The sequence below is a fragment of the Crinia signifera genome, chromosome 3, assembly GCF_055691185.1.
Source record: "Crinia signifera chromosome 3, ASM5569118v1, whole genome shotgun sequence".
NCBI classification, from domain to species: domain Eukaryota; kingdom Metazoa; phylum Chordata; class Amphibia; order Anura; family Myobatrachidae; genus Crinia; species Crinia signifera.
This window is the reverse complement of record NC_139219.1, coordinates 329,112,652-329,136,928: the sequence shown is the minus strand read 5'-3', so window position 1 is coordinate 329,136,928 and position 24,277 is coordinate 329,112,652. Positions and strand designations below refer to the sequence as shown.

Below are 24,277 nucleotides of genomic sequence, written 5' to 3'. Positions count from 1 at the left end.
ATCCCTCAGCACAGATCGCTCAGCACAGATCCCTCAGCACAGATCGTTCAGCACAGATCCCACAGCACAGATCGCTCAGCACAGATCCCTCAGCACAGATCGCTCAGCACAGTTCCCTCAGCACAGATCCCTCAGCACAGATCGCTCAGTACACAGCACATGCAGTATAAACCTAGTCAGGTGATAGCGACACGCAGGACCCTACATCGCGCTCACTGTGAGGCTGGGATAAGGTCATTAGTGCGACCCTATTAAGCTCGACATGCATGATAGGCCTTATGTCGACACCTGAAATAGGTTGATATTTGTGGAAGTAACCTCCTACGTTGCTGACCAGGTTCCACGGCTGCACTAAAAACCGGAGGGGGCAACTTAGGTGAAATAGAGCCAGTTTGTACAGTGGTCTCCAAACTGCCTTCTTTCCTGCCAGTACAGGTACGGACTGTCTGACATGTCTACTTGGATGCTGTCACCAAAGTAATCCTCCACCATTTTTTCAATGGTGACAGCATCCATTGTAGTGACAGTAGACATATCAGCAATCGTTGGCAGGTCCTTTAGCTCGGACCAGATGTCCAAACTCCCTCCTGCCTGCCCTGCATCCCCGCCAGCGGGTTGTGTGGGAAATCGCAGCTGTTTCCTCACAGGCACAGGTGTGGGAGAAAATGAAGGAGGAGCTGTGGCTGTGTCACAGTCTGTTTCAAGGGCCTTACTCTAGTTTACTCTTTCTGACAAAATCCTTCTTAGCTGGACAAAACCATGTGCACTGCAGGGGGGCAGATGTAAAATGTGCAGAGAAAATTAGATTTGGGTGAGTTATTTTGTTTCTGTGCAGGGTAAATACTGGCTGCTTTATATTTACACTGCAATATAGATCTCACTTTGAAGTAAAACCCCACCCAAATCTAATTCTCTCTGCACATGTTACATCTGCCCCACCTGCAGTGCACATGGCTTTGTCCATCTAAGAAGGATTTTGTCAGAAAGAGTGAACTAGAATAAGGCCCCTGGTGACAATCTCCTGACCAGCAGGTCTTTGCACCTTTGTAGACTCAGCTCCTACCTGTCATTTTTCAAACCCAGCCTGTAACATGGCAGTTAGGATATGTTTTGCTGGCTGTTTATCACTCTCCATTGTATCACTTTTTGAAGCTTGATACATCTGGCCCTAAACAGCCAATGACATTTTTTTTTACAGTTCATGCATAGAATCGCCATGCGCCACCCCCCCCCCCGCCACTCCGCCAGAGTCCGCCAGAATGGGGCACGCGCCTCATTCTGTCAGAAGCCCTGCAGCCTGCTGCTCTGCTCTCTACTGCCTGCTCGCTTCTCACTCCCGGCCTGTCTCCCCAAAGCAGAGATTAGCAGGGAAGCACCCAGTCAGGGCCGGTGCTAGGGTGTCCGGCGCCCTCCTGCAAACCATAAATTTTGCGCCCTTTCACATTGCCACTGCAACAATCTGCAGCCCGATTTAGGGAGCGTATGCAACATGCGAGGCTATGTAGGATCTCGGGTGCATGTACATGTATGCATACACCATCTCAGTGATGTGTCCACAAAATGTTGCAGGCACTAAAGGTGCCCATACACGCTATGAGAATCGCATACGTTATGGGCTAGATAGCATCGCACGGCATGCATGCAATGTGTGTGCGATGCGATCCGAAAGCAGTACAAAAAGTATGTGCAGCACATACTTTTTGTACTGTGCGATGCCATGCCCGCGGGCGAGCGCACATCACATTGCACGCTGCTATTGCAGGAGCAAGTGACAGTGAGGGCTGAGGCGCCTTTTCAGCATGGCGCCTACCTGCTTTGCAGGAGCTGCTGAGTGGGTAGCGCCGGCCCTGCACCCAGTCCCCGCCACCTTGCTGATTTGAAAGCGCGAGTGAGTGAGCAGGTCAACCTGATGGCTGCCAATCTAGAACACCACACCCAGTGGGACATATACTGTAGGAAAACTGGTAAACATGGCACTAGGAAAAGACAAGGTGCTCGGACACATAGAAAACAACCAGATACAAATATTAGAGGACATTTACTAAGCCAAATACGGCGTATACGTATTTTCAGGATTTACCATCCTGAAAATATGTTAATTTGTATTCGTGGCACATTCCCGAAGACCACCATTGGCGGCCTAGTGGCTCCTGATTGTCCACTAGGTGGCCAAAAGTGGCATTCGGGAGGAGGAGCCGCACAATGTCAACACAGACACCGTGCAGCTTCTTCTGGCAGTCTGGCTTGGTTTGGGTTATCGGTTTATTTTTATACTAAGACCGTGGATCCTACTTGGAACGAAGAGGATCAGATCTAAGCCGGAGGACCCTTGTAAGTATAATTTGCTTACACAGGTACCCCAGGGATTTCTTCAGGATGCACCAATGGACGGGTGTAGACCTACCTACGGGCTCAAGATAGATAAGTATCTGTATGAGTGGGCTATGTATGTAATAAAGTTTTATTTTTCTTGGGTGTCAGTGTGTTTATTTAACTATTTGTATTGCTGTAGAATTACAAGTTCCAGCAGGCCCTTTATTGCCCCGCATGCCGGGAATTGTGGTTCTCCAAGTTCCCGCATACGGAGTAGGCTTGCTGGGACTCATAGTTCCACAGCAATATACAATAGTGTTAATCTATTATTTTACACAATTTATCAGCCCAGTGGCCACCGCTCCAGGGCCACCGGGGACAGCCCCAGGCTTCATCCTGGTTAGGGAAATTCTGGAGGGGGGACCCCTTTATTTCGGGGGTCACCACTCCCCCAGGACCCCTGGCAAGGCTGACTGGTCGGTAGGGCTGAATGCTTTGGACTTGTATACAAAGTCTCCCCCCGCCTGTGGAATTACCCTGCTGGCTGGTTGGGCCTGGGGCTGGTTCTTAAAATATGGGAGACCCCTAGTCATTTTTTCCCCTGTATTTTAGGACCCAGGACTGGCCCTTGGGCCTGGTGCTGGTTTTAAAAAAGGAGAACCCTAGTCAATTTTTCCCCTGATTTTTTAATACCAGGACCGGCTCTGTGAGCCTGGGGCTGGTTACGGCCGTGGGGTGGACCCCATGACGTTTTTTATTTATTTTTTACACACTGCAGCCTGCACGGATCTGACTGATTTTTTACACATTGCAGCCTGCACGGATCTGACTGATATGATGGATCTGACTGATCCCTGCAGGCTGCCTATACGAATTCGTATTAGCGGCCGTATATACAGCTGCTAATACAAAAGCATACAACATTGGTAAATACAAAGCAGTCGTATTTTATTGTTTTTTTGAATTACCCTCCGAAATACGAATTTGCATACGTCTATAACAGCCATATGCAGTCGTATACATTCGTATTAAGAATACGAATACGAATTTTTGTATTTGCATTCTTAGTAAATTTCCACCATAATGTTTTACCATTATTTGCTTTGGCTGTTTTTTTTAAATATTGATGGTGTTGGGTTCCATCACATGATCTGATCTCAATATTTGATATTATTCAACCTGCACATTATTTCAATGCATATTCTGTATGAGAAATGCCACTTGTAAAACTGTATGAGTTACTGTAAGTCAGGGAATATTTGGCATGTACTGTAGGAGGAAAAATATGTGTAATAATTAGCAGGTGGGCCTGTGTAACTGGTACTGTCTCCTGGTCAGCCACAGAGGTATCCAATGCTTATGAAGAAAGGTTGATCAAGAAGGCATCTGGTCATGGAATCTCTTTGTGACCAAATCATAAAACTGCCCAGTACTGTACATCAAATTGATAAAGCCCTGGTCGTAGTCTTTAAACATAATGAAAAAATATAAGTAAGGGCCCCTTCTTGTTAGACCAGGAAAATCCTAGGTTATGAGCACACAAAGGACCCTCTGATACCTACAGTAGGCACGAAAAGTGAATTCTGGTTTTAAAAGGGTTAAAAATCCACAACGGTAGGGGTCAAAAGAGCAGGACTGTGAAGTCTAAGGAGAATTTGCTTCCCAAGGAGAGTCCTAAGTGGTTATGTATCAAGAGGGCTGATGTCAGGCTTCGCATGTTAACGAGTGGAATCATTGGTGGTGGGGTGGGCGGCGTTTGGATGAGTGATGCCGGCGTACCTGGTGCTTGGTAAAGTGCGATCCTCGCAGCTTTCCAGCAGGAGCTGGGCAGCATGCTGATTGGTGGATAGCTGGAGTTATTGGTGAAGTTACCACAATCTGACCCCCAAAAAGAGTCGTCTATTTCTAATGTTTGTCATACGTTGTTACTGACTCAGGGAAGCACCACCAACCCACCCTATACTTATCTATAAGAGGAACCAATGTCAGTAGTTGGTTTTACATAAACGTTTGGGCCATCTCAGTAAAAATACTTACAGTACCTCTGAAGGTCCTGTAGGATCAACCCCCCCCCCCCCCCCCGCCGTTTTCCTGGCAGTTACCACAATGACTGTATTTTGTACATTTTGAAAATTAGAACTAAAGTCTTAGTTAATTGATAAGAAGTAGACAATACTGGAGGTGGATTTGTAGCTGTGTGAGATTCATAGCATTATGGCATTATGGCCCTGTTTCTTAGTTGATGGGTCCCCCGGGTGATCGCACGGGGGACCGATGTTGAAGCACTGCGAATGTGCATAATCGGGCATCATGTGCGTCCCCATGCAAATGCTGGGGGTTCCCATGTAAATACAGCCGTGACGCAGTGTGCCGAGGGTGAGAGGCTAAAGGTCACATGAGGTCAGCCGCCCGTTCTGTATTCGTCCCAGCACCGGCAAATATAAATCGGTCTCCACTTACTTATATTTGTGAGGACAAGAAAAATCATTAAAATGATTTCTCCTGCTGTGGGCCCATGCGAGGGGTGTGTTTTCATACCACATCCCCTTGCATGGTTGTCAGGGGATACGAAGGTGGTGGTGGGGGGTTTCGGCTGGGCAGGCACTCTGGGACTTGGTAAGCTGCTGTCTTCGCAGCTTATCGAGTGAACCAGAATCAGGCCCCATGTGTTATTCAGCTGTCACTGGCTTATCAATTACTATGTTATTAGAAGGTTAAATAAATCGTACCTGTATCTGTATGTCTAAATGTAGCTTCCAAAGGAAATACTGTGGTTTTTTGTTTATAAAAAGTCAATGCAAATGGATGGCAAATGTGCTCTGCAGACAGCTAAAACATATTAACATCTACATGGAAATAAATAATACACAAATAATTTGGTTATTGCACCAGGTAAGAGAAGGACGTTGACTTTGTTGGTTTATTAAGTTATCTTTAAGAGGTAGATTTATAAACCTTTTACTTTTACAAAAATATTGTGAAAAATTGTGTTTTCATGTTTTCACACACTTCTCACATTATTTTTGTTTAAAAAAAAAAAAAAAAAAAACTGACACCAGACTCTTTAATTTACATTTTATTTGTAAACAGTACTTGTAATGGGAAATTCAATCTTGGATAAAAATATCAGCTTCATCGGACGGAATCACAAGACTCACTGTGGATCCCCTACCCCTGCACAGCTTTTTCTGCCTTTTAGCAGAGAGAGAGCTATGCAGGGACAGGTAGGGCCGGTGTAAGGCTTGTCAGCATCCTAGGCAAAACTTCAACCTACTGCACCCTACCATACTGCCACCAATACTCTTTTCCGACCCCATAAGGCATAATTGCCTAACATTCCAAAATGGCAGGGAGGCTCCCAAAAATTGGGTGGTCCTCCCAGCTCCACCCTGGGAAGGAGGGCAAGTCCCCTGCTTTCCCTGGAGGTCTCCCTTTGCCACCAACAACACAGTACAAGGAGGAGTAGGCAGCAATGGTGAGGTCTTAGAAGTTCCACAGTAACCACCTACATTAAGTACAACAAGGATCCTCATAGATATCCTTGATTGTTTTGATAGCCAGACTTGGTGGCACCCCCCCCCCCCCCAGATCCCGGCACCCTAGGCAGCTGCCTAAAGCTGCCTAATGTTGGAGCCGGCCCTGGGGACAGAGACAGTGTGATCAGCTGTATGTGTCCGATGGATCTGGCTAGTGTGATCAGTTGTGTTTTTCTGATGGATCTGGCCAGTGTGATCAGCTGTGTGTGTGTGTGATAGGACCAACCAGTGTGATCAGCCGTGTGTGTGTCCGATGGACTCGGCCAGTGTGATCAGCTGTGTGTGTGCCTGAGGGACCTGGCCAGTGTGATCAGCTGTGTGTCCCCAATGGACCCGGCCAGTGTGATCAGCTGTGTGTGACCAATGGACCTGGCCAGTGTGATCAGCTGTGTGTCCCCAATGGACCCGGCCAGTGTGATCAGCTGTGTGTCCCCGATGGACCCTGCCAGTGTGATCAGCTGTGTGTGTCTGATGGACCCTGCCAGTGTGATCAGCTGTGTCCCCCCGATGGACCCGACCAGTGTGATCAGCTGTGTGTCCCCGATGGACCCTGCCAGTGTGATCAGCTGTGTGTGTCTGATGGACCCTGCCAGTGTGATCAGCTGTGTGTGTCTGATGGACCCGGCCAGTGTGATCAGCTGTGTCCCCCCGATGGACCCTGTCAGTGTGATCAGCTGTGTGTGTCTGATGGACCCTGCCACTGTGATCAGCTGTGTGTGTCTGTTGGACCCGGCCAGTATGATCAGCTGTGTGTGTCCGATGGACCTGGCCAGTGTGCTCAGCTGTGTGCGTCCCATGGGCCCAGTCAGTGTGATCAGCTGTGTGTATCCCATGGACCCAGTCAAAGCCAAAAAGAGATTCTGATCAGCACCAGCCCTATCAGATCACTGATCACCAGTCCCTGGGTGTAGGGTAGTATGAGCAATGGTCAGGGGCTTGTCTCCACTCCCTCAGGCCAATAAGGGGCCAATTTATCACCATCCACATCCCCAGACGCATAGGTGCCGATTTATGTTTTTGCTGGTGGGTGCTGGTGGGTGCTCAAGCCAAAAATATAGGAGAGTGGCTTCATGGGGGAGGGGCGTGGCCACAAAATAATACCAAATTATATTACAGAGCACAGTTGTCTCCAATATTTAAATTACGGCAACAGAGTACCAAATACATAAATGCCCCCACAGTGCCAAATACATAAATGCCTCCAAAGTGCAGGTACATAAATGCCCCTAAAGTGCAGGTACATAAATGCCCCCACAGTGCCAAAATTATGTGGAAACAGGGAATGAAATATGTTATACAATTACAGTGACATGTTGGACCCTTAATCCATTTGATGTCCCATCTTCTTGCATAGCTAACAGTAATCCAGATGATGTCCCATCTGCACAGATCACTAACATTATACCAGCCGGTGAACACTGTGTACACACAATTTGCATTATCCTGGATGGTGACAACCAGGGCCGGATTAACAATGGGCCTTATGGAGCTACAGCACCAGGCCTACTGTACAAATAGGCCCATTTTGTAGCTGAGGGCCAGGGCGCTTTCCAACGAGCCCGGCCCGCGTCGCTAGCCCCCCGGGAACCAGAGATATCGGCAGGCAAATCTGGAACATTTTCCCCATAACATAGGACATCCCCACCTGGTTCCAACGGCTGCCAGTTCCCCGTCCAGCATCACAGAAGCTCGAGGTTGATCTCAGTCAAACTCAAATCACTGGGCCTTCAATGTGATACCTGGTCCATATGGGTTCATTGGTTCTAGAGATATTGCAGGTAAACCAATTTTTTTTTTATTTCTGAAATGTAACAGCCCAGTTTCACGGGACCAAAATCATTCAAAGCCCACTTAAAAGTTCTTCTGTATGATACATGTAAATGGGTCAGTTGGTTCCGAAGATATAGCTGGTTGTTCTCCCCCTCACACCAGAATATGCAGGGACTAGGCTGATGTAAAAGGGGTCAGTCCCTGCATTTTCTGGTGTGAAAGGGGTATTATTTCAAAAAGCCGGGACCAGCAGTGCTCTAAATACAGCCCCCTGTTATCTGCCCGGCTGTCATTTCTGCCGGGTGGCGGCTGTCCCCCAGTTACCGTGAGCATGTATTCCCCCTTGGCAATTAGCATATAATGCCACATGGCAATGAGCATGTAATCCCACATGGCAATGAGCATGTAATCCCACATGACAATGATCATGGAACCACTGGCAATGAGCATGAACCCCTGGCAATGAGCATGGAACCCCTGGCAATGAGCATGTACAGATAGAGCTGGCTTAAACTTTGCAGGGGCTGGCGATACTTTCGCAAGCCCCGCCGGCCGCTGGCTCCCACCACGGGGGCGTGCGCGCATGAGATGCTTGCATGCCCTGTTGCAAAGGAGCTTTCCCTGGGTCCCCACCTGTCCGTCTCACCTAACCCTGCCTATCTCACTGAAGCGGAGACAGGCGGGATGCCGCTGCCCCGCCAACAGAGGATTGGGACGCGTATGCGACACACAGGCATCTCAGTTTTGGTAGCCCCTGTCCGTCGGCGCTCATCAGAGGGGAGACTCTGGCGAGCCCCGGACAAAGATGACAGGGGCTACATCTATAGGTAAGCGGCATTTATGTAGAATAATTTTTAATAGGCATTATGGTGTTTGGCATAATAGGTAATGGACATTATGGTGTGTGGCTTAACATGTAATGTGCATTATGGTGTAAATTTTTAATGCGAATTTTGCCTTAATCTGTGTGGCATAACGTGAATTTTGACTGAATCCGTGGGTCATAGTGTGAATTTTGGCTCATTCCATGTGGTATAATGTGTAAGAGGCAAGTACAGAATAAGGGGGTTACTATTTTGGTGCCTGATTTGTATAAGGGGTATATGGTGTGGTAAACTTAGGTGACCACATAAAAGGCGCTGAAATGTTGTCTACCAAGTTTCGGCTTTCAGTATTTTTTTTTATGACTGGAGTGCCGCCTCACCCTGCAAGTATCTTAGGACATCGGCATCCTGCGGGGGCACCTTTGGAGGGCACCCACTAATATATCTCCCTGCCTTTTCCAGGCATATATAATTAGTTGAAAGCATTTACACAAATAGAGACACACCCATGAGCAGACCACCCAACCAGAGCACTGGTCACGCCTCCCACATTAGGTGCTGGCCACAACCCCTATTATTGCGCATACTGTAATAGGCCCTTGATAATTTTCAGCTCCAGGCCCATTTAGACCTTAATCTGGCTCTGGTGACAACATGTGTGCATGTTTCACTGAGGCATTCAAGACCATGCTATAATTCTCTCTTGGATTACATTATTTAATACAAAGTACAGTAGGGATATAATAGATTACATCTCTGTCTATACATTGGTGTTTCATTGCTATATAAAAGGTTGTGAATCCTGTATCATCTAAACACTTCTCCTTTATTCCCTGGCTGCTGTAATATAAATGGACAGCTATTATTTTGGAGATAGCAGAGCAACATGCACTGGGTTTACTGACCTCCCTCACATGAGCCTTATAGAGTGGAACTCTGTGACTGTCAGCGCATGGCCAGTCAGACACCCCAAGAAGAAACTAGAAGCTGACAGGACTGGAGTTAGATTCCGGTCCCGCTCCTGCCAGTCTACTCCGCTACACTTGTTGGGGTGAGCAAGCTTCCTCCTCGCACTCTGCTGCATCAGCTGCCCCAGGCTGGAGCGGGAGGTTGGCACCGGCGCCCCGGTGGGTGTGCGTGAGGTTGCATAAGAGCAGCGGCGTGCTGGGGATTGGGTTGCTATGCTTATAGGCGTGCAGGGCAGAAGTGTGTTATATAATATCGCAGGTATAGACAGTAATACGGCAGCCCAGCAGCGCAACTTGGGCCCCCATGGGTGCTCATCAATTACCATGGGTGCTCAAGCCCTTGAGCACCCACAGAATTGGCGCCTATGCCCAGACGCCGATGTGCTGTGAAATATTGGCCCAACTCGCAATGCAATAATTGATGACATTGCACGGATAAATCTATTATCACATGTACTGACAGTGCTGGTGGCATCTGGTGCTAATGACCTGCGCCGAGCGGTGTAGGGCACCAACTTATTCTTTAAACTGGCATTTTATCAGCGAAACACCACTCAACCTGTAACAGGGGCTCTGGGCTCTGACTTTATTTTTAGATGAATTTGTTTTAAATATGAACAAAGTCGCAAATGAAACTCAAAGGAACGCAGCAAGAGAAAAATCTGCAGCAACTGCATGGCAGCACATTGTATACAGAGCCGGTCTCCTTCACACAGATGTACATTAAAATCCTTCTGTAAGCTTGGGACATAATAAATATCCTGCTGAATGCAGCTGGCATGCATGAGATGCAACTCATTTACCATAGGTGAGAAATGCAACGAAGGTCAACATTGACAAAAAGTCTAAACAAGCAAAAGGTTTACACAGCAAAGGTCAATGTGAGTTTGGAGGCCATTTTGGAGTTTCATTTCACATCCACAAGCCTTTACTGTGCTGAGGATTTTACATGTTCTCCAACCTCCATCCCCTTGGTGCTGGAAGTCTTAAGTGAAAAACATGTCTAAAGTCATCGAAGGTAGGGACGCCACCGCTCTCCACTCAATCACACAATGGTTCTGTACTATGAGATGAAAAATGGATTTTGCAAAGCTCAGAATACTTGTTTATAGTAATCTGTAATGTGTAAAGAAAAAAAATTGCTTAAAAAAATTCCTGCTATCTCCTGCTCCTTCACACATCTTACCACATCTTGGGGCCGATTAAGGGGGGGGGAACATTTCGGTTCATTAGCTCGGATGTGAATTTGCACCCCTGCGAGTGAACCAGATCCCACCTTGCGAATGGTGGTACACCGGGCCACCATTCGCAAGGCACGCATGTTTGTACTGGCTGCAAAAGGATGTTTTACATAAACATCCATCCGCATGCCACCGGGACCCTCCCACATCTTTCATTGGTCGCTGTTGAAAGATGTGGTAGGTTCACGCATAGGTAAGGTTGCTCTGAGTGTGTACGCTTGGGGGAAGTGGGCGGGCAGCAGTGATGTCAGCTGCCCATCCCCCGCATGACCATCATGGCCGCATTAGTATGGGGATGGCCAGTGTCCATGAAATGCTGGGCGTTCCCATATGCTACTGGGTCAGTCCACCGTCCCATGCCCCCCCACCTCACCCACTTTTCGCAAGGATGCATTGAGCGAACAGTTTGTTCGCTGTGGGTGAGTGCACGCAGCGCATGCACATGCTCAGGAATGCGATTGTGCAAATTGCTAACATCAGCCACGTGTGAACGCACGCGGGCCAACGAACGGACCAGAGTAAGGTCCTTAGACCCGTTCGTAGCTCAAACCCCAGAAGCGAACGGCTTCGACAAGATTCACGCTCGTAGGGCTGGTCGCTCCAAGAGAGGAGGGAAGGGTAAAGAAGCGGGAGAACGTGCAGCATTTTATGGGTGTGTCTATCTCTGCTTGGAGTGGGCGGCTGATGTCACATGGTGTCAGCGCACGGCCTGAATTCAGCCAGCTGAGGCCATAATACAAGTTAGTGTAGACTGACTTTTATTAGCAAAGGGGTGAGCGACCATCAAATGATTTTTCACCTGTGCGGCTGCATGCGAGGGGATGTTGGAAAGGGGATTCGATCGGTGGGAGTTGGGCGGGCGTCCGGGGGGGGGGGGGGGCGGGCGTTCAGTAGTGTTTACCTATTTGCTAGGCTGCAAACAGGTATGAATCAGGCCCCTTGTTCTGCAGGCGCTTCCTGGTTAGGATGGGTATGGGTAAAAAACGGACCAGGACAAGACCCTGGAATGCCGGACCTGACATCAAACTCTGCATTCCGGAGCTTGCAATGTCCGGTACGGGGGTGTCCTGTCCACAGCTGTCACCAGGGAGAGGAGGAGGGGGGGGGAAGCCTTCCTGTATGGTCCAGGAATGTAGGAAAAAACGGAACGGTCAGGACCACATGGGGAGGCTGTAATCTCCCCTACCCCATGTCCCTGGTGAAAGCTATCACAGGCATCCCCTCGGACAAGACACCCCCGGACCGGACACTAGAAGCTCCGGAATGCAGAGTTTGATGTCCGGTCCGGCTCCGGTTTTTACTTAGTCTTAGGATCTCCTGAAAACTTTCAGGTTCAGTAACACCACTACCAAAGATAATATTGTGCTTCATAAATGACCTCCTATGACATAGAAACAACTTACTGTTGCAACATTTCTAATTGTTGGTATAGTTCCGATTACCAACAACAAGAGTTTTGCATTGTTATTTGCATACTTTATTCAAATATTCAAGTTAGAAAGAGCCAGATCGCTCAGCAAGCTGACAGTGTACAGTAGTACCACATACAGATCCCTGTAGGCATGGCCGGTCCTATGGAGAGAGAATATCACGTACAGTACCCAAGTCTTGTTGCTGCTGTAATTACCTTCCTTGCTGGCCTGATATCTCACTCGTTCATCATAGCTGTGAATGTTGCTGAGTGGATTAAGAGAAGACCTGTGACCATTATTGACCAAATCCTCACCTCCCTCGGGGTCACAAGGACCTGTCTTCTCTTCATGTCACTGCTGGATATGTTTTCATTCATCTTCCTGCAAAACCTGCTACACTCGGCCGCACAACTGTTTATTTACTTGACCGAGCACTCGTCCAACTTGTCCGATATCTGGTTGACCACGCTGTTCTCCGTTGTCTTCTGCTTGAAGATTTCCAACTTCGACAATGCCTTATTCTTGCGTCTAAAGGTCATTGTGTCGCGGAATGTCGTCCCTCTTATCCTGGCCTCGGTGCTCGTGTCCATCTTCTTCATCTCAATGTTTTGTTGGATTGATCACAAAATAATGTCAAATATTCCAATGCAGAATATAACAATGAATATCACCCTTGTTCCTGAGATAACACATGTCTACATTTTCATTACAATGGGGAACAGTGTCCCCTTCCTTATCTACTGCATGTCATCCGTTCTTCTTATCACCTCTTTGTGTCTTCACATGAAGACAATGAGATGTAACGAGAACGTGAACACCAGCCTGGAACCTTATTATAAAGCCATCAAATTCATGACCTTGTGTCTTATATGCTTTATGCTGCGAATTGCGGCCAACCTGCTGGTGTTGCATTTCTACCTTGAGCTAAACTTTGTGTTTCTTTTTTGTTTTTGGAATTCTTTTCCAATTCTGCATTCCATCTACCTGATCTGCAGAACCAACAAGCTGAAGGACCACTCCTCCAGGATCCTGCAACATGGAGTCAACTGCTTGTTCAATAAAAGAGGTCCTGAAACCAGTTCCGGCGATCCGGTGGAACAAAATGCTCCATGAGGTTAAACCCATATGCAGTAATACAAATATCACTTTATAGCACACAAGGCTGTTGGGGCTAAACACTGGTTACCTTTTATACTGTATACCATAGTTTCTGCACCAGAGAGGCATGCTGGGATAGAGGGGGGTTTAAAAAAACAAGGGAAGAGAGAACTGCAATCAAGGTGCCACAAACTATATTAACGAGATAGTAAACTAATGTTTCTAGTAAATTTTTCAAAATAATCTTTTTTTTTTTGTCATTTCTATAATTGAAGGATCAATGGGAACACAGACACATTTTTTTATAAACTAGAAAAATGAATTGATCAGATGTTTGTGTGGTTTGTAGGTTTATTTATATACAGATGGAGCCGGCCTTGTCTTTGTAGGGGTTGGCGAAACTGTCACCAGCCGCCAGCTTCCACCAGGGGTGTGCGCGCACGAGATGCTCACGTGCCCCATGGTAGCAGAGCTCCCCCCGGGTCGCCGCCTCCCCCACTGACGATGACGGTCCCCCTTGCCGCCTCCCCCACTGACGATGACGGTCCCCCTCATGCGTGTGAGACGCACACCTGTAGTTTATGGAATTTTTTGGTATACAGATGTAGCGCCTGTCTTGCAGGCAGGGGCCAGCCGCTAGCCCCAGCCAGCTGCCTGAAGGGGATGCGCGCACGAGACGCACGCACATCTCCTTCATCCAGAGCTCCCCCTCTGGTCCCCTCAAACCTTGTCGTCGTCCACCAACGCAGTCCCCTCCCTGCTCCCTTCCCCTAACCCTGCCGGTCTCCCCGAAGGGGAGACGGGCAGGGTTCGCGTCCTAGCCCGCACTGCAAACTGCGACGCGCGTGCATGTGGGGCGCTCGTGCGTCCCAGTCAGATTGAGTGCTGGCTCGCCATCGGGGGCATTCTGGCGAGCCCCGGCGCTGAACGAGAGGCGCTCCATCTGTAGATGATCTCTTTCTCATTTCTCATTAATGGCCCCCCCATTACCGGTATAGGTCGACCATATCAACATTCAAAAGGTAGACTTTTTTTGAGTTGACATAAACTGACAGGCAGTATTTCATGCCCTACCATCCACTACAGCATGGAGGGAGAATATAATAGTGTGCTGAGGGGACCCCTTACACTATAGTCACATTGTCGAAATAATGCCTGTATTGACCTACCAACCTTGTTGACCTTAGTCAAATCGACCTACAGTATCTCATGTATCAACCTAAGACATGTCGACCCATTGCATGTCGATGATATGACCCAATGACCCATACCCCATAACCCTTTGTGTATTTTAACCATAACTACACACGTCGTATCAGACTTCTTTGTATGTGATACAGAATCTATTACGTTTGTGTAACAAATATGAATGATTTCATATTTCCGAATTTGGGATTCTTGGGGTTAAATTTGCTAAAGCTTCTAAAAATAAAAAGAAGTGATGTTGCTAATAGCAACCAATCAGATTATGTCATTCCTGAATTACACTCTAGAACATAATAGAAAGAATCGAGTTGGTTGCTACGGGAAACATCACTTTTTAGCATTTTAAAAGCTTTAGTACTGTATATTTCCCCCTAAGTGTAAGTACTGTACAGCTTCTTCCATTGTATATTTCTTATTATCAGCATTTTTGAAACAAAGTTAAAGTCAACTGATTTGTTTATGACGTTCCCATTTACTAGACTGAGAGATAACTTGTTCTCTGTTTGATAGTTCGTGGTTCACCTGGGACCAGTTGTGGTCTGTTATGTTTGTCTGGTGTCACTTGGTGAAGTTATCCCAATATCTGTATTTTATTTGCATTTATATATGTAGAACTAAAGTCCTGTTCCGATTAAGAGACAGATATATCTGTAACTGGACATTGTCATTGTTTGTTTGAAGTTTTCAGCTCTATGTTATTAAACACTCCGAGATTCATAGCGAGATTTGCTGCAGAGCGTTCCCGGCTTATCCAACAGGATGTTATTAATTATGGAAATAATTTATCTGTATTTGTAAACGTAGCTTTCAGAAAGAAATGCTGTGGTTCTAGTGTCTATGTAAAGTCAATGCAAATACAATAGATGGCAAACGTGCTCTCCGGAAAGCTCAAACAGATTAACAGGTAAATAGAAATATTTTGTTAGGTAAGCGAAGGGCATCAACTTTTTTAATTCATAGATATGTGTCAATGTGACTACTGTAGGTGTGATTAGACCATTTACCTCCAGAGTGTGTTCCATTGTAGTATGGTCACATATTTCATTACTAAGCAGAGGTGATTTAATAACAGAGCAATCTGACACACAGGCCATTAACATTATAAATGCAGCGTTGTTGTTGTTATTATTTTTATACTTTATTTATATGGCGCCACAAGGGTTCCGCAGCGCCCAGTTACAGCGTACACATAATCAAAACAGGAAACCAGTAACTTACAGTTGAAGACAATACAGGACAAGTACAGGGTAAATGATTATAGGACATCAGCCGATTGCTGCAACATAAGTATCCAGGTGGCAGCAAATAGCATGCTTTGGTGCAGTCGAAGACTACTGAAGTAAGACAGGGTAAGCACGTGTAAGAGGACCCTGCTCGTCAGAGCTTACATTCTAAAGAGGAGGGGCAGACAGACAGGAAGGGTAGATAGGGCGTGGAACAGAATGTTAAGAGGACAGTTTTCTGGCATTTGACATTCTGACTGTCGACATTGTTCATATCGACATGCTCATATCGACCTTTCAAAACTGTCCACCTTAGCCATGTCAACCTATTTCGTGGGTCGACCTAAGCCATATCAACTTTCTGTGGTCGACCCAATGACCCTGTAAAAGAGGTAAATAGGCACTAGGTACTGTAATAGCCATGGCATTTATACAGAAATGATCTGCTTACCTGAGACTTGAGTGTGGATGAAAGGATCTACAGTGTCGACAAATGGACGACATGCTCTAGGTCATAATTGATAAAAGGGTACTTATGTAGTATCTGGGCGCCCGATTTTAAGATCGGGTCGGAAAATCGCATCGAATCGCATCGAAATTGCATGCGAGATCGCATGCAATCCGATGCGATTCGATGCGATTTTGCATAGGATTCAATGTTAACAAGGTCCTGTTAATTTCCCCACTTTCCAAGTGGGCATAGAGTTGAATTTATATAGCGTGGCAAGCGCAGCGAGCCACCGTGCCCAAAGCGTGGCGAGCGGCTGCGGATTACTTAAAATGTTTTCCGCGTCCCCTCGCGGGGCTCGCTGCGCTCACCACGCTATATAAAATCAACTCTATGCCCACTTGGATAGTGGGGAAATGAACAGGACCTTGTTAACATTGAATCCTATGAAAAATTGCATCGAATTGCATCGGATTGCTGAAAATCGCATCGAATCGCATCTGATTGTATGCCTTAAGGTAAGGCATACAATCACAAAATTGGGCGCCCAGATACTACATAAGTACCGATAAAAGCAATAAGTCCACATGGAAAACCTCAACACACGAAAAGGTTAATACAGGTCGGGTAACCTGTATCCGTGCATCCCGTATCTGAATTATTCCAAAAACCGTGTTTTTTTGGAACAATTCAATTTTTTTTTTTTCCCCCCCTAACCCTCTTTTAATACTTACCAAGTCCTCCGGCGTCCACGGCAGGCCTTCAGCATCCTCTCCGGCGTTTCCAGCGGTCCCAGGAGTGCTTTGCGCGAGTGCGCGCGCCGGTGACGTCACCGGCGCGCCTGGGAACTTGCGCAAAGCACTCCTGGGACCGCTGGAGATGCCGGAGACGGTGCTGGTGGCCTGCCGTGGACGCCGGAGGACTCCATGGATGCCGAGGGACCATCGGGGACCCACCAGGGGCAGGTAAGTATTGCTAAAAAAAATTATTCCAAAAACCGGAATATTCCCTTATCCGGAATGCTCGTGGTCCCGAGCATTTCGGATAAGGGATACTCAACCTGTATGAATTTTTGGTACTTGTGTACTAGCACGGTGCCCCGATAGTCGCCCGATTTTTAATCGAATCGCATCGCATGCCATACACCCGATGGCATGCGATGCGACTCAATTTTAACTCATATTCGATATTAAATTGTATAAGCACCCTAATGGGTGCTTTTAAGCACCCTAATGGGTGCTTACAATGCTTAAATGCACCCCCACGCCACCCCCCAAGTATAAACGTGAACCCGAAGCGTGGCGAGCGCAGGGAGCCAGCGAGGGGCGGCGGTACGCGCCCTGCGACCTTTTCATACCCCCACTATCCACATCAGCTGAGAATAGAAATTGTGGCGAGCGCAGCGAGCCACCGAGCCCGAAGCGTGGCGAGGGGACGCGGATACCTGTGACGCCACACTTCGGGCTCGGTGGCTCACTTTTTATTCTCAACTCCACGCCGACGTGGATAGTGGGGGTATGAAAAGGTCGTAGAATGCGTACCGCCGCCCCTCCCGGGCTCGCTACGCTCGCCACGCTTCGGGTTCACGTTTATACTTGGGGGTGGCGTGGGGGTGCATTTAAGCATTGTAAGCACCCATTAGGGTGCTTATACAATTTATAATCGCATCACATTGTATGGCATTGTACAACATCGGCCGATATCGCGTCGCATCGCATACCATCGCATGCAATATGGTCTGCGATGCGATGGGCGCCGTGCTAGTACACAAGTGCCGAATTTTTTACACCTTTGTGGGTGTCAGTGCCGACATCTGAGCATGTGGCTCCAAGTTAGTGTAGTGCATACCCTCCCACCACAGCTTGCCTCAATCGCCATGCTTCAGGCCAATTGCCTACCTCAAAAAGTGTGAAATACTCATGTCAACTGTTTTGATATGTTGGCCGTTGCCATGTAGACATTTTACTTGTGTTCACCTTTTGCAAGTGTCGACCTTTAGTTGCTCCTTATTGTTAAATGACCCCTTGTTCTGCTTTTAGGTCTATATTTTCATTGTGTTTTCATTTTGGCAATACCACCCTGAAGTGTTTTAGTTTTTGATCTGGATTTCTTAAAAATGGATAAAATCAGCTGAAATCATATTCATTTGGACCTGTCCTGTTTCCTTTTTGTATTATTAAAACCAAAAGCCCTAATTTCCAGTCATTTCTAACAGATACTGGCACCTAAACTAATTTTGAGGGAGGGACTATCTGTACATACGGTACTCTTTACCTAGAACGGCGCCCATCGCGACCATCGAATGCACTAAAAAGCGGGTGCGATGTGATGCGATGCCCGTGATGGCCGCGATTTCCCATAGGGACCAATGTTAAAAGTGAGATTGGACGCGATTTTAGTGTTCAATGCCTCAATGCCCGCGATTTTTACATAGGAAACAATGTTAAATGGGCCACAGAGCCCAAATAGTCACCGTGAAGTCTGAAATGGCCCCCACAATTGTTAACGCCACCCCACGATCAACGTCAACCCGAAGCGTGGCGAGCGCAGCGAGCCCGCGAGGGGCGTCGGTACGCGTCCTCCGACCTTTTCATACCCCCACTATCCACGTCAGCGTGGAGTTGAGAATAGAATAGTGTGGCGAGCGCAGCGAGCCACCGAGCCCGAAGCGTGGCGAGCGCAGCGAGCCCCGCGAGGGGACGCGGATACCTTCACAGTTATACGCGTCCCCTCGCGGGCTTCCCAGGTGTCCATGGCGATGCGGACACCTGTGAAGCCCGCGAAGGGACGCGTTTACCTGTGAAGGTATCCGCGTCCCCTCGCGGGGCTCGCTGCGCTCGCCACACTTCGGGCACGGTGGCTCGCTGTGCTCGCCACACTATTCTATTCTCAACTCCACGCCGACGTGGATAGTGGGGGTATGAAAAGGTCGGAGGACGCGTACCGCCGCCCCTCGCGGGCTCGCTGTGCTCGCCACGCTTCGGGTTGACGTTGATCGTGGGGTGGCGTTAACAATTGTGGGGGCCATTTCACAGTTCAAGGGCACTATTAGGGCTCTGTGGCCCATTTAACATTGTTTCCTATGGCCAAATCGCGGGCATTGAGGCATTTAACAGTAAAATCGCGTCCAATCACAGTTTTAACATTGATCCCTATGGGAAAATCGGGGGCATCGCGGGCATCGCGTCGCACCCGTTTTTTATGTACCCGCGATGCCCGCGATTTTTTACCCCCGACTGGCATCGCGGGCGCCGTTCTAGGTAAAGAGTACCGTATATACAATCCAAAATATCTGAGTTTTGGGTTTTAGATCCGAACTTGGGGGGTTATTTTAATCGGTTTGCTCCCCTGCGCATTTGTATGAGAGAGAGATGTTTTTGGGGTGCGCATGAGCATTTCTGTGCATACGCTGGGTGCGAGCAGGCACAGCGAACATCCATTCCCGGCCATGCGAGGAATGTGCCGAGCGAGGGGGAGACGGGCGACTGAATGAGCGGCGGGTGTCGTTTAAACCCACACGCAGCGCTGCGAAACTGAGCCAAGACTCCTTTAAACTCACCATCGGGTATCCCCTTGGTCCCACCTGCTGTTGATACCATTAATTATCTAACTTATATATAACCTTATCTTAACAACTTACCCTAAAATAAAGACACGACACAAGTGCTGGCGTTTCAAAAACAGAATGTCAAATTTATTTGACAAATTAAACTAAACTAAGACTATGAATGGTGGCGGCACCAAAGAACGGTCATTATAGGAAGGAGGGGGTTAAAGATCACTAAGTCATACATACAACGCTGGATGACCACTCTCCCTGGTCAACCACCAGGCCTGGTGGTGACGGCCATCCCCCGGGCAGAAGCGTGGCCCATGACAATCGTTGTCGAGGGAGAGTGTACCCCACTACCTACACACATACAGAGTTCTTAAAGCATGACCGTTCTTTACCGCCGCCGAAGAGGAAAAGAAAAACAGGGAAGGGTGGGTGGGGCTTCTTGGACAGGGGCAGATCACTCTAACAGCGTGATCCTTCCTACCCTGCTTGGACCCTCCCCCCTGTCCTGATAGGCCTTGTGCCCATCCTCATCAACATAGTCATGTGACCAACAGCATAGTGTACCTTATGAGAACCCTTAGTGGTTTATGTCCCTTCAGGCTTAATCAGCCCTCTGTGTTTCTTAAACTCACCATCGGGTATCCCCTTGGTCCCACCTGCTGTTGATACCATTAATTATCTAACTTATATATAACCTTATCTTAACAACTTACCCTAAAATAAAGACACGACACAAGTGCTGGCGTTTCAAAAACAGAATGTCAAATTTATTTGACAAATTAAACTAAACTAAGACTATGAATGGTGGCGGCACCAAAGAACGGTCATTATAGGAAGGAGGGGGTTAAAGATCACTAAGTCATACATACAACGCTGGATGACCACTCTCCCTGGTCAACCACCAGGCCTGGTGGTGACGGCCATCCCCCGGGCAGAAGCGTGGCCCATGACAATCGTTGTCGAGGGAGAGTGTACCCCACTACCTACACACATACAGAGTTCTTAAAGCATGACCGTTCTTTACCGCCACAGCCAGGCCCTAGGCCGCAGCCACCGCCACCACCAACAAAACGCTCAGCACCGTGTCGCTAACCAGGCAAAAATATTGCCTAAAAACAAAGCCATACCTTCTGGGCTCAAATGTACACCGTCGCTCCTGTAGAGCTCAGTGCGCTGGAAGCTGATGGCGTTGTGCCAAATGACACCCCCGCCATTAGCTAACAGGTATCTCGCCACCATAGAGTTCACCTTCTTGCGTGAACGCTCTATGCTGGTGCATGATCTCGCTGCCCTCCATACTATCCTGGATATCATGGAGGACCACACCAACCTGCATGACGGCAACACCTGGGCTATGATGTGGAGGTCCCGGACAATCATGGAGCGCAGCTCCAGGACGGATCCCCGTCCGAGGTCATTCCCGCCAAGGTGGAATATGATGACCTCCGGGACCCCAAACTGCTTAACGGCACTGATCATTTGGGCCTGCAGTGAACACCATTTCATGCCCCTCACACCCAACCACCTAACCTCCTCAGCTTGTGGAAACATACATACACCAGAGGCGTTTATCGCCTGCGAGGCCCAATACACAAATGAATGGCCCAACATCCACACGGACTTAACGTCCCGTCGATCTGAAATATGCACACAAAAGGTTAGTTAGTTGGATGAAAGTACTCGTCATCGCACTCACACGCTGCACAGGTTATGAAGAAGGGAGGAGGAAAAACCGTGGCCGACCAGCTCTTGAGGCACAAAACACACCGCCCGGAGTAAACTACCAAGTACGCCATGCCAGATTGTAATTATAGCCAAATTGTGCCCCCGGGCGGATGCGAAAACACACCTCAAGGCCCCCACTGGAAGTTGGCGAGCGCTTATGCGTCCAGTCGACCATGGTGATCAGTGATAGATAGAGACGGCCGAATGTACCTTCGAAATGCTGCAGAGCGCCATCGACCCAGAGATTGAATCTCTGCGTCGGAGCGGCCCTCCGCAGCCGCCGAGGTAGCAGCCCCGATCCGGAAGGAATGCGACCCAAATTCCTTCGGATCAAGGCCTATGGCCTCCAGCGCCCGTCCCAAGACGTGCCCAAATTGGTATTTGGTGAGAGGCGACCCGTCCTCATGCATCAACCAAGCACCAGGCAGATCCGGGCGTGCCTGTGTCAAGGCCGTGGCCAGCGCCACAGGGCACGCCCCCTCCACCGTACATGGGAGCAGGGACAGCCATCTCCCCCTACCAGCCTGGTCTGTCTTGGATCGTCGCAGGTGACAAAGCACCGAATCCTCCTGGACCACTAAATCATCCACGGACAAAGGTGAAGGAGCCCGTTTCGACGGAGCCACCAGCTCTCCAACCCTGAAGGCCCCGTGATATGCCATTGCAAACGCCGTTCGGAACAAAAGGACCTCATAGGCAGGCCAACAAATGTCCCCTAGGGCGTCCAGCAAAGCTGGTAGCAATGCCATATCAATCGGGCGTCTCCGGTCTGGGGATGCCGGCGAGGCTCTCCGCCAGCCACGTAATGCTCTCGACACCAAAAACGACCGGGACGGGTCCGCCCTACCCTGCAAGGCAGAAAAGAAAGACACCCCTGCCAGTATCCTGCGCACGGATGCGACAGAACGACCTAAGGAGTATAAACTCCATACGAAGGCCACCATGGCCGCATTAGGTGTCTTACCTGCTTGAGGGGCAGACAGCCGAAACTGTTCCCACTCCTGCCAACCTGCCCGATAGCATTGCAGCGTCGTGGGCGCAATAGCCCGCATGGCTAGCCCCTCCATTCCGGCCTGATCATCTGCCAAACATAAGAGGGACAACATTCACCAACGGTAGCAGCATGAGGTGCCAGGGCCCGGAACTTTGCCCAGTCAGCCCTGGACAAGGCGTCCGCCACGGAGTTATCCACCCCGGGAATATGTCTTGCCACGAAGTGAATGTTTAGCAGCAAACATTTTAGCACCAGCCGCGCTAAGAGGCGAACTACTGGAAGGGAGGAGGAACCCTGCGGTTGATAGCGTGCACTACTCCCAGGTTATCGCACCAGAATACAATGCTAGCATTGCGCAGCCTGTCGCCCCATATCTCCAAAGCCACCACTATGGGGAGCAGCTCGAGGAGCAACAAGTTTTTTGTGAGGCCCTCGGTGAACCACTCCGGAGGCCATGGTGCTGCGCACCATGACCCGTCCAGGAATGCTCCAAAACCCACCCCTCCCGCGGCATCAGTAAACAACTGCAGTTGGTGATTGTCGCAGGGGGGGGAAGGCCATATGAGGACCCCATTGAAATGCTCTAAGAAGGATAGCCACACTCGCAGGTCCCTCTTCAGCTCGGCTGAGAGCCGTATGAAGTGTAAGGGATGTCTGACCCCAGAGACGGATCTCTCGAGTTTTCTACAGAAAACCCGCCCCATGGGAATCACCCTGCACGCAAAATGTAGCAGCCCCAACAAAGACTGCATTTGGCGCAGCTGTAGCTTACCTGTGGAGAGCGCGAGGGATATTGCCGCCCTCAGACGGGCCAGTTTGTCCAGGGGCAGCCTGCAGCATCCGGCAATGGTGTCGATCTCGATGCCCAAGAAGGAAAGGCAGGAAACCGGCCCCTCCATCTTGTCAGCTGCCACCGGTACCCCTAGATACTGGAACAGGCCCTGCATGTATGCTAGCAAAGTTCCACAGCGCGATGATTCCGCGGGGCCCACACACAGGAAGTCATCCAGATAGTGGGCCACCCCGGACTCCCCCGATCCCGTGACGACGCACCAGTGCAAAAAGCTACTGAAACGTTCGAAGAAGGCACAGGAGATCGAACAGCCCATGGGCAAGCACCTGTCCACGTAAAAACCTGTGGGGAGGCGAAAGCCCATGAACCGAAAAGACTCCGGGTGCAGGGGGAGAAGGCGAAAGGCCGACTCGATGTCAATCTTTGCCAGCAGTGCCCCTAGGCCAAAACCCCGAACCATTGTTAAAGCCTGTTCGAAAGACTGGTATCGAACTCGGCACAACTCTTCGGGGATGGCGTCATTCACCGAACTGCCCACAGGATGCGACAGGTGTTGAATGAGCCGATACCTGCCCGGGGCCTTCTTGGGAACCACTCCCACTGGTGATAAGACTAAATTGGCCACTGGGGGGAACTGGAAGGGACCTATCATCCTACCCAGTGAAACCTCCTTAGCCACCTTATCCAAAACCACCCCGGGCATCTGTATGGCCGATTTTAAATTTCGGGGTGACGAGGTCGACACCTCCCCGTCAATGGGAAGGCGGAAACCTACGTCAAATCCTGACCGCAAGAAGGAAGCCTCCACCTTATGGGGGTATGCCGCCAGCCAACTGGCCATGCGGTCGAGTCTAACTGGGGAATCGGCCTTAATGAGGGTGTCCACCTGCTGCTTGCGCAGCTGGCGGGCCTCCCTGCTTCCCTTTTTTGCATTCCTTGGCCGTGTGGGGGCCCCAACACTTAGTGCAACAGTGCTTGTATTTGCATCGCGCCCCCAGGGAACAGCCTGCCCCGTTGTATCCATAGCAGCGACCAGCGGAAGGTCCCCCAGCCCCCCCTCCTGCGCGAAAGGGCGTCGCGGCTTTTTTTGGGGGAGGGGTGGGGGCCGCGGTCGGTGGAGCCGCGGGTTTTGGGCCCATCCAGATCTCCACATCCTTGCAGCCTAGG

At 49.1% G+C, this 24,277-nt stretch overlaps 1 protein-coding gene across 1 annotated transcript; it reads left to right on the top strand.

Moving 5' to 3' along the window:
* The first annotated feature begins 12,214 nt into the window (after positions 1–12,214).
* On the top strand, positions 12,215–13,177 carry LOC146063064 (taste receptor type 2 member 46-like). Its single transcript, XM_083175079.1, has one exon. It carries the CDS (start codon positions 12,215–12,217, stop codon positions 13,175–13,177), a length of 963 nt encoding a protein of 320 aa, XP_083031205.1.
* The last annotated feature ends 11,100 nt before the right edge of the window (positions 13,178–24,277 follow it).

Coding starts and splice junctions, on each gene's coding strand:
- LOC146063064 (XM_083175079.1), top strand. CDS start 12,215: ATGGCCGGTCCTATGGAGAGAGAATATCACGTACAGTACCCAAGTCTT.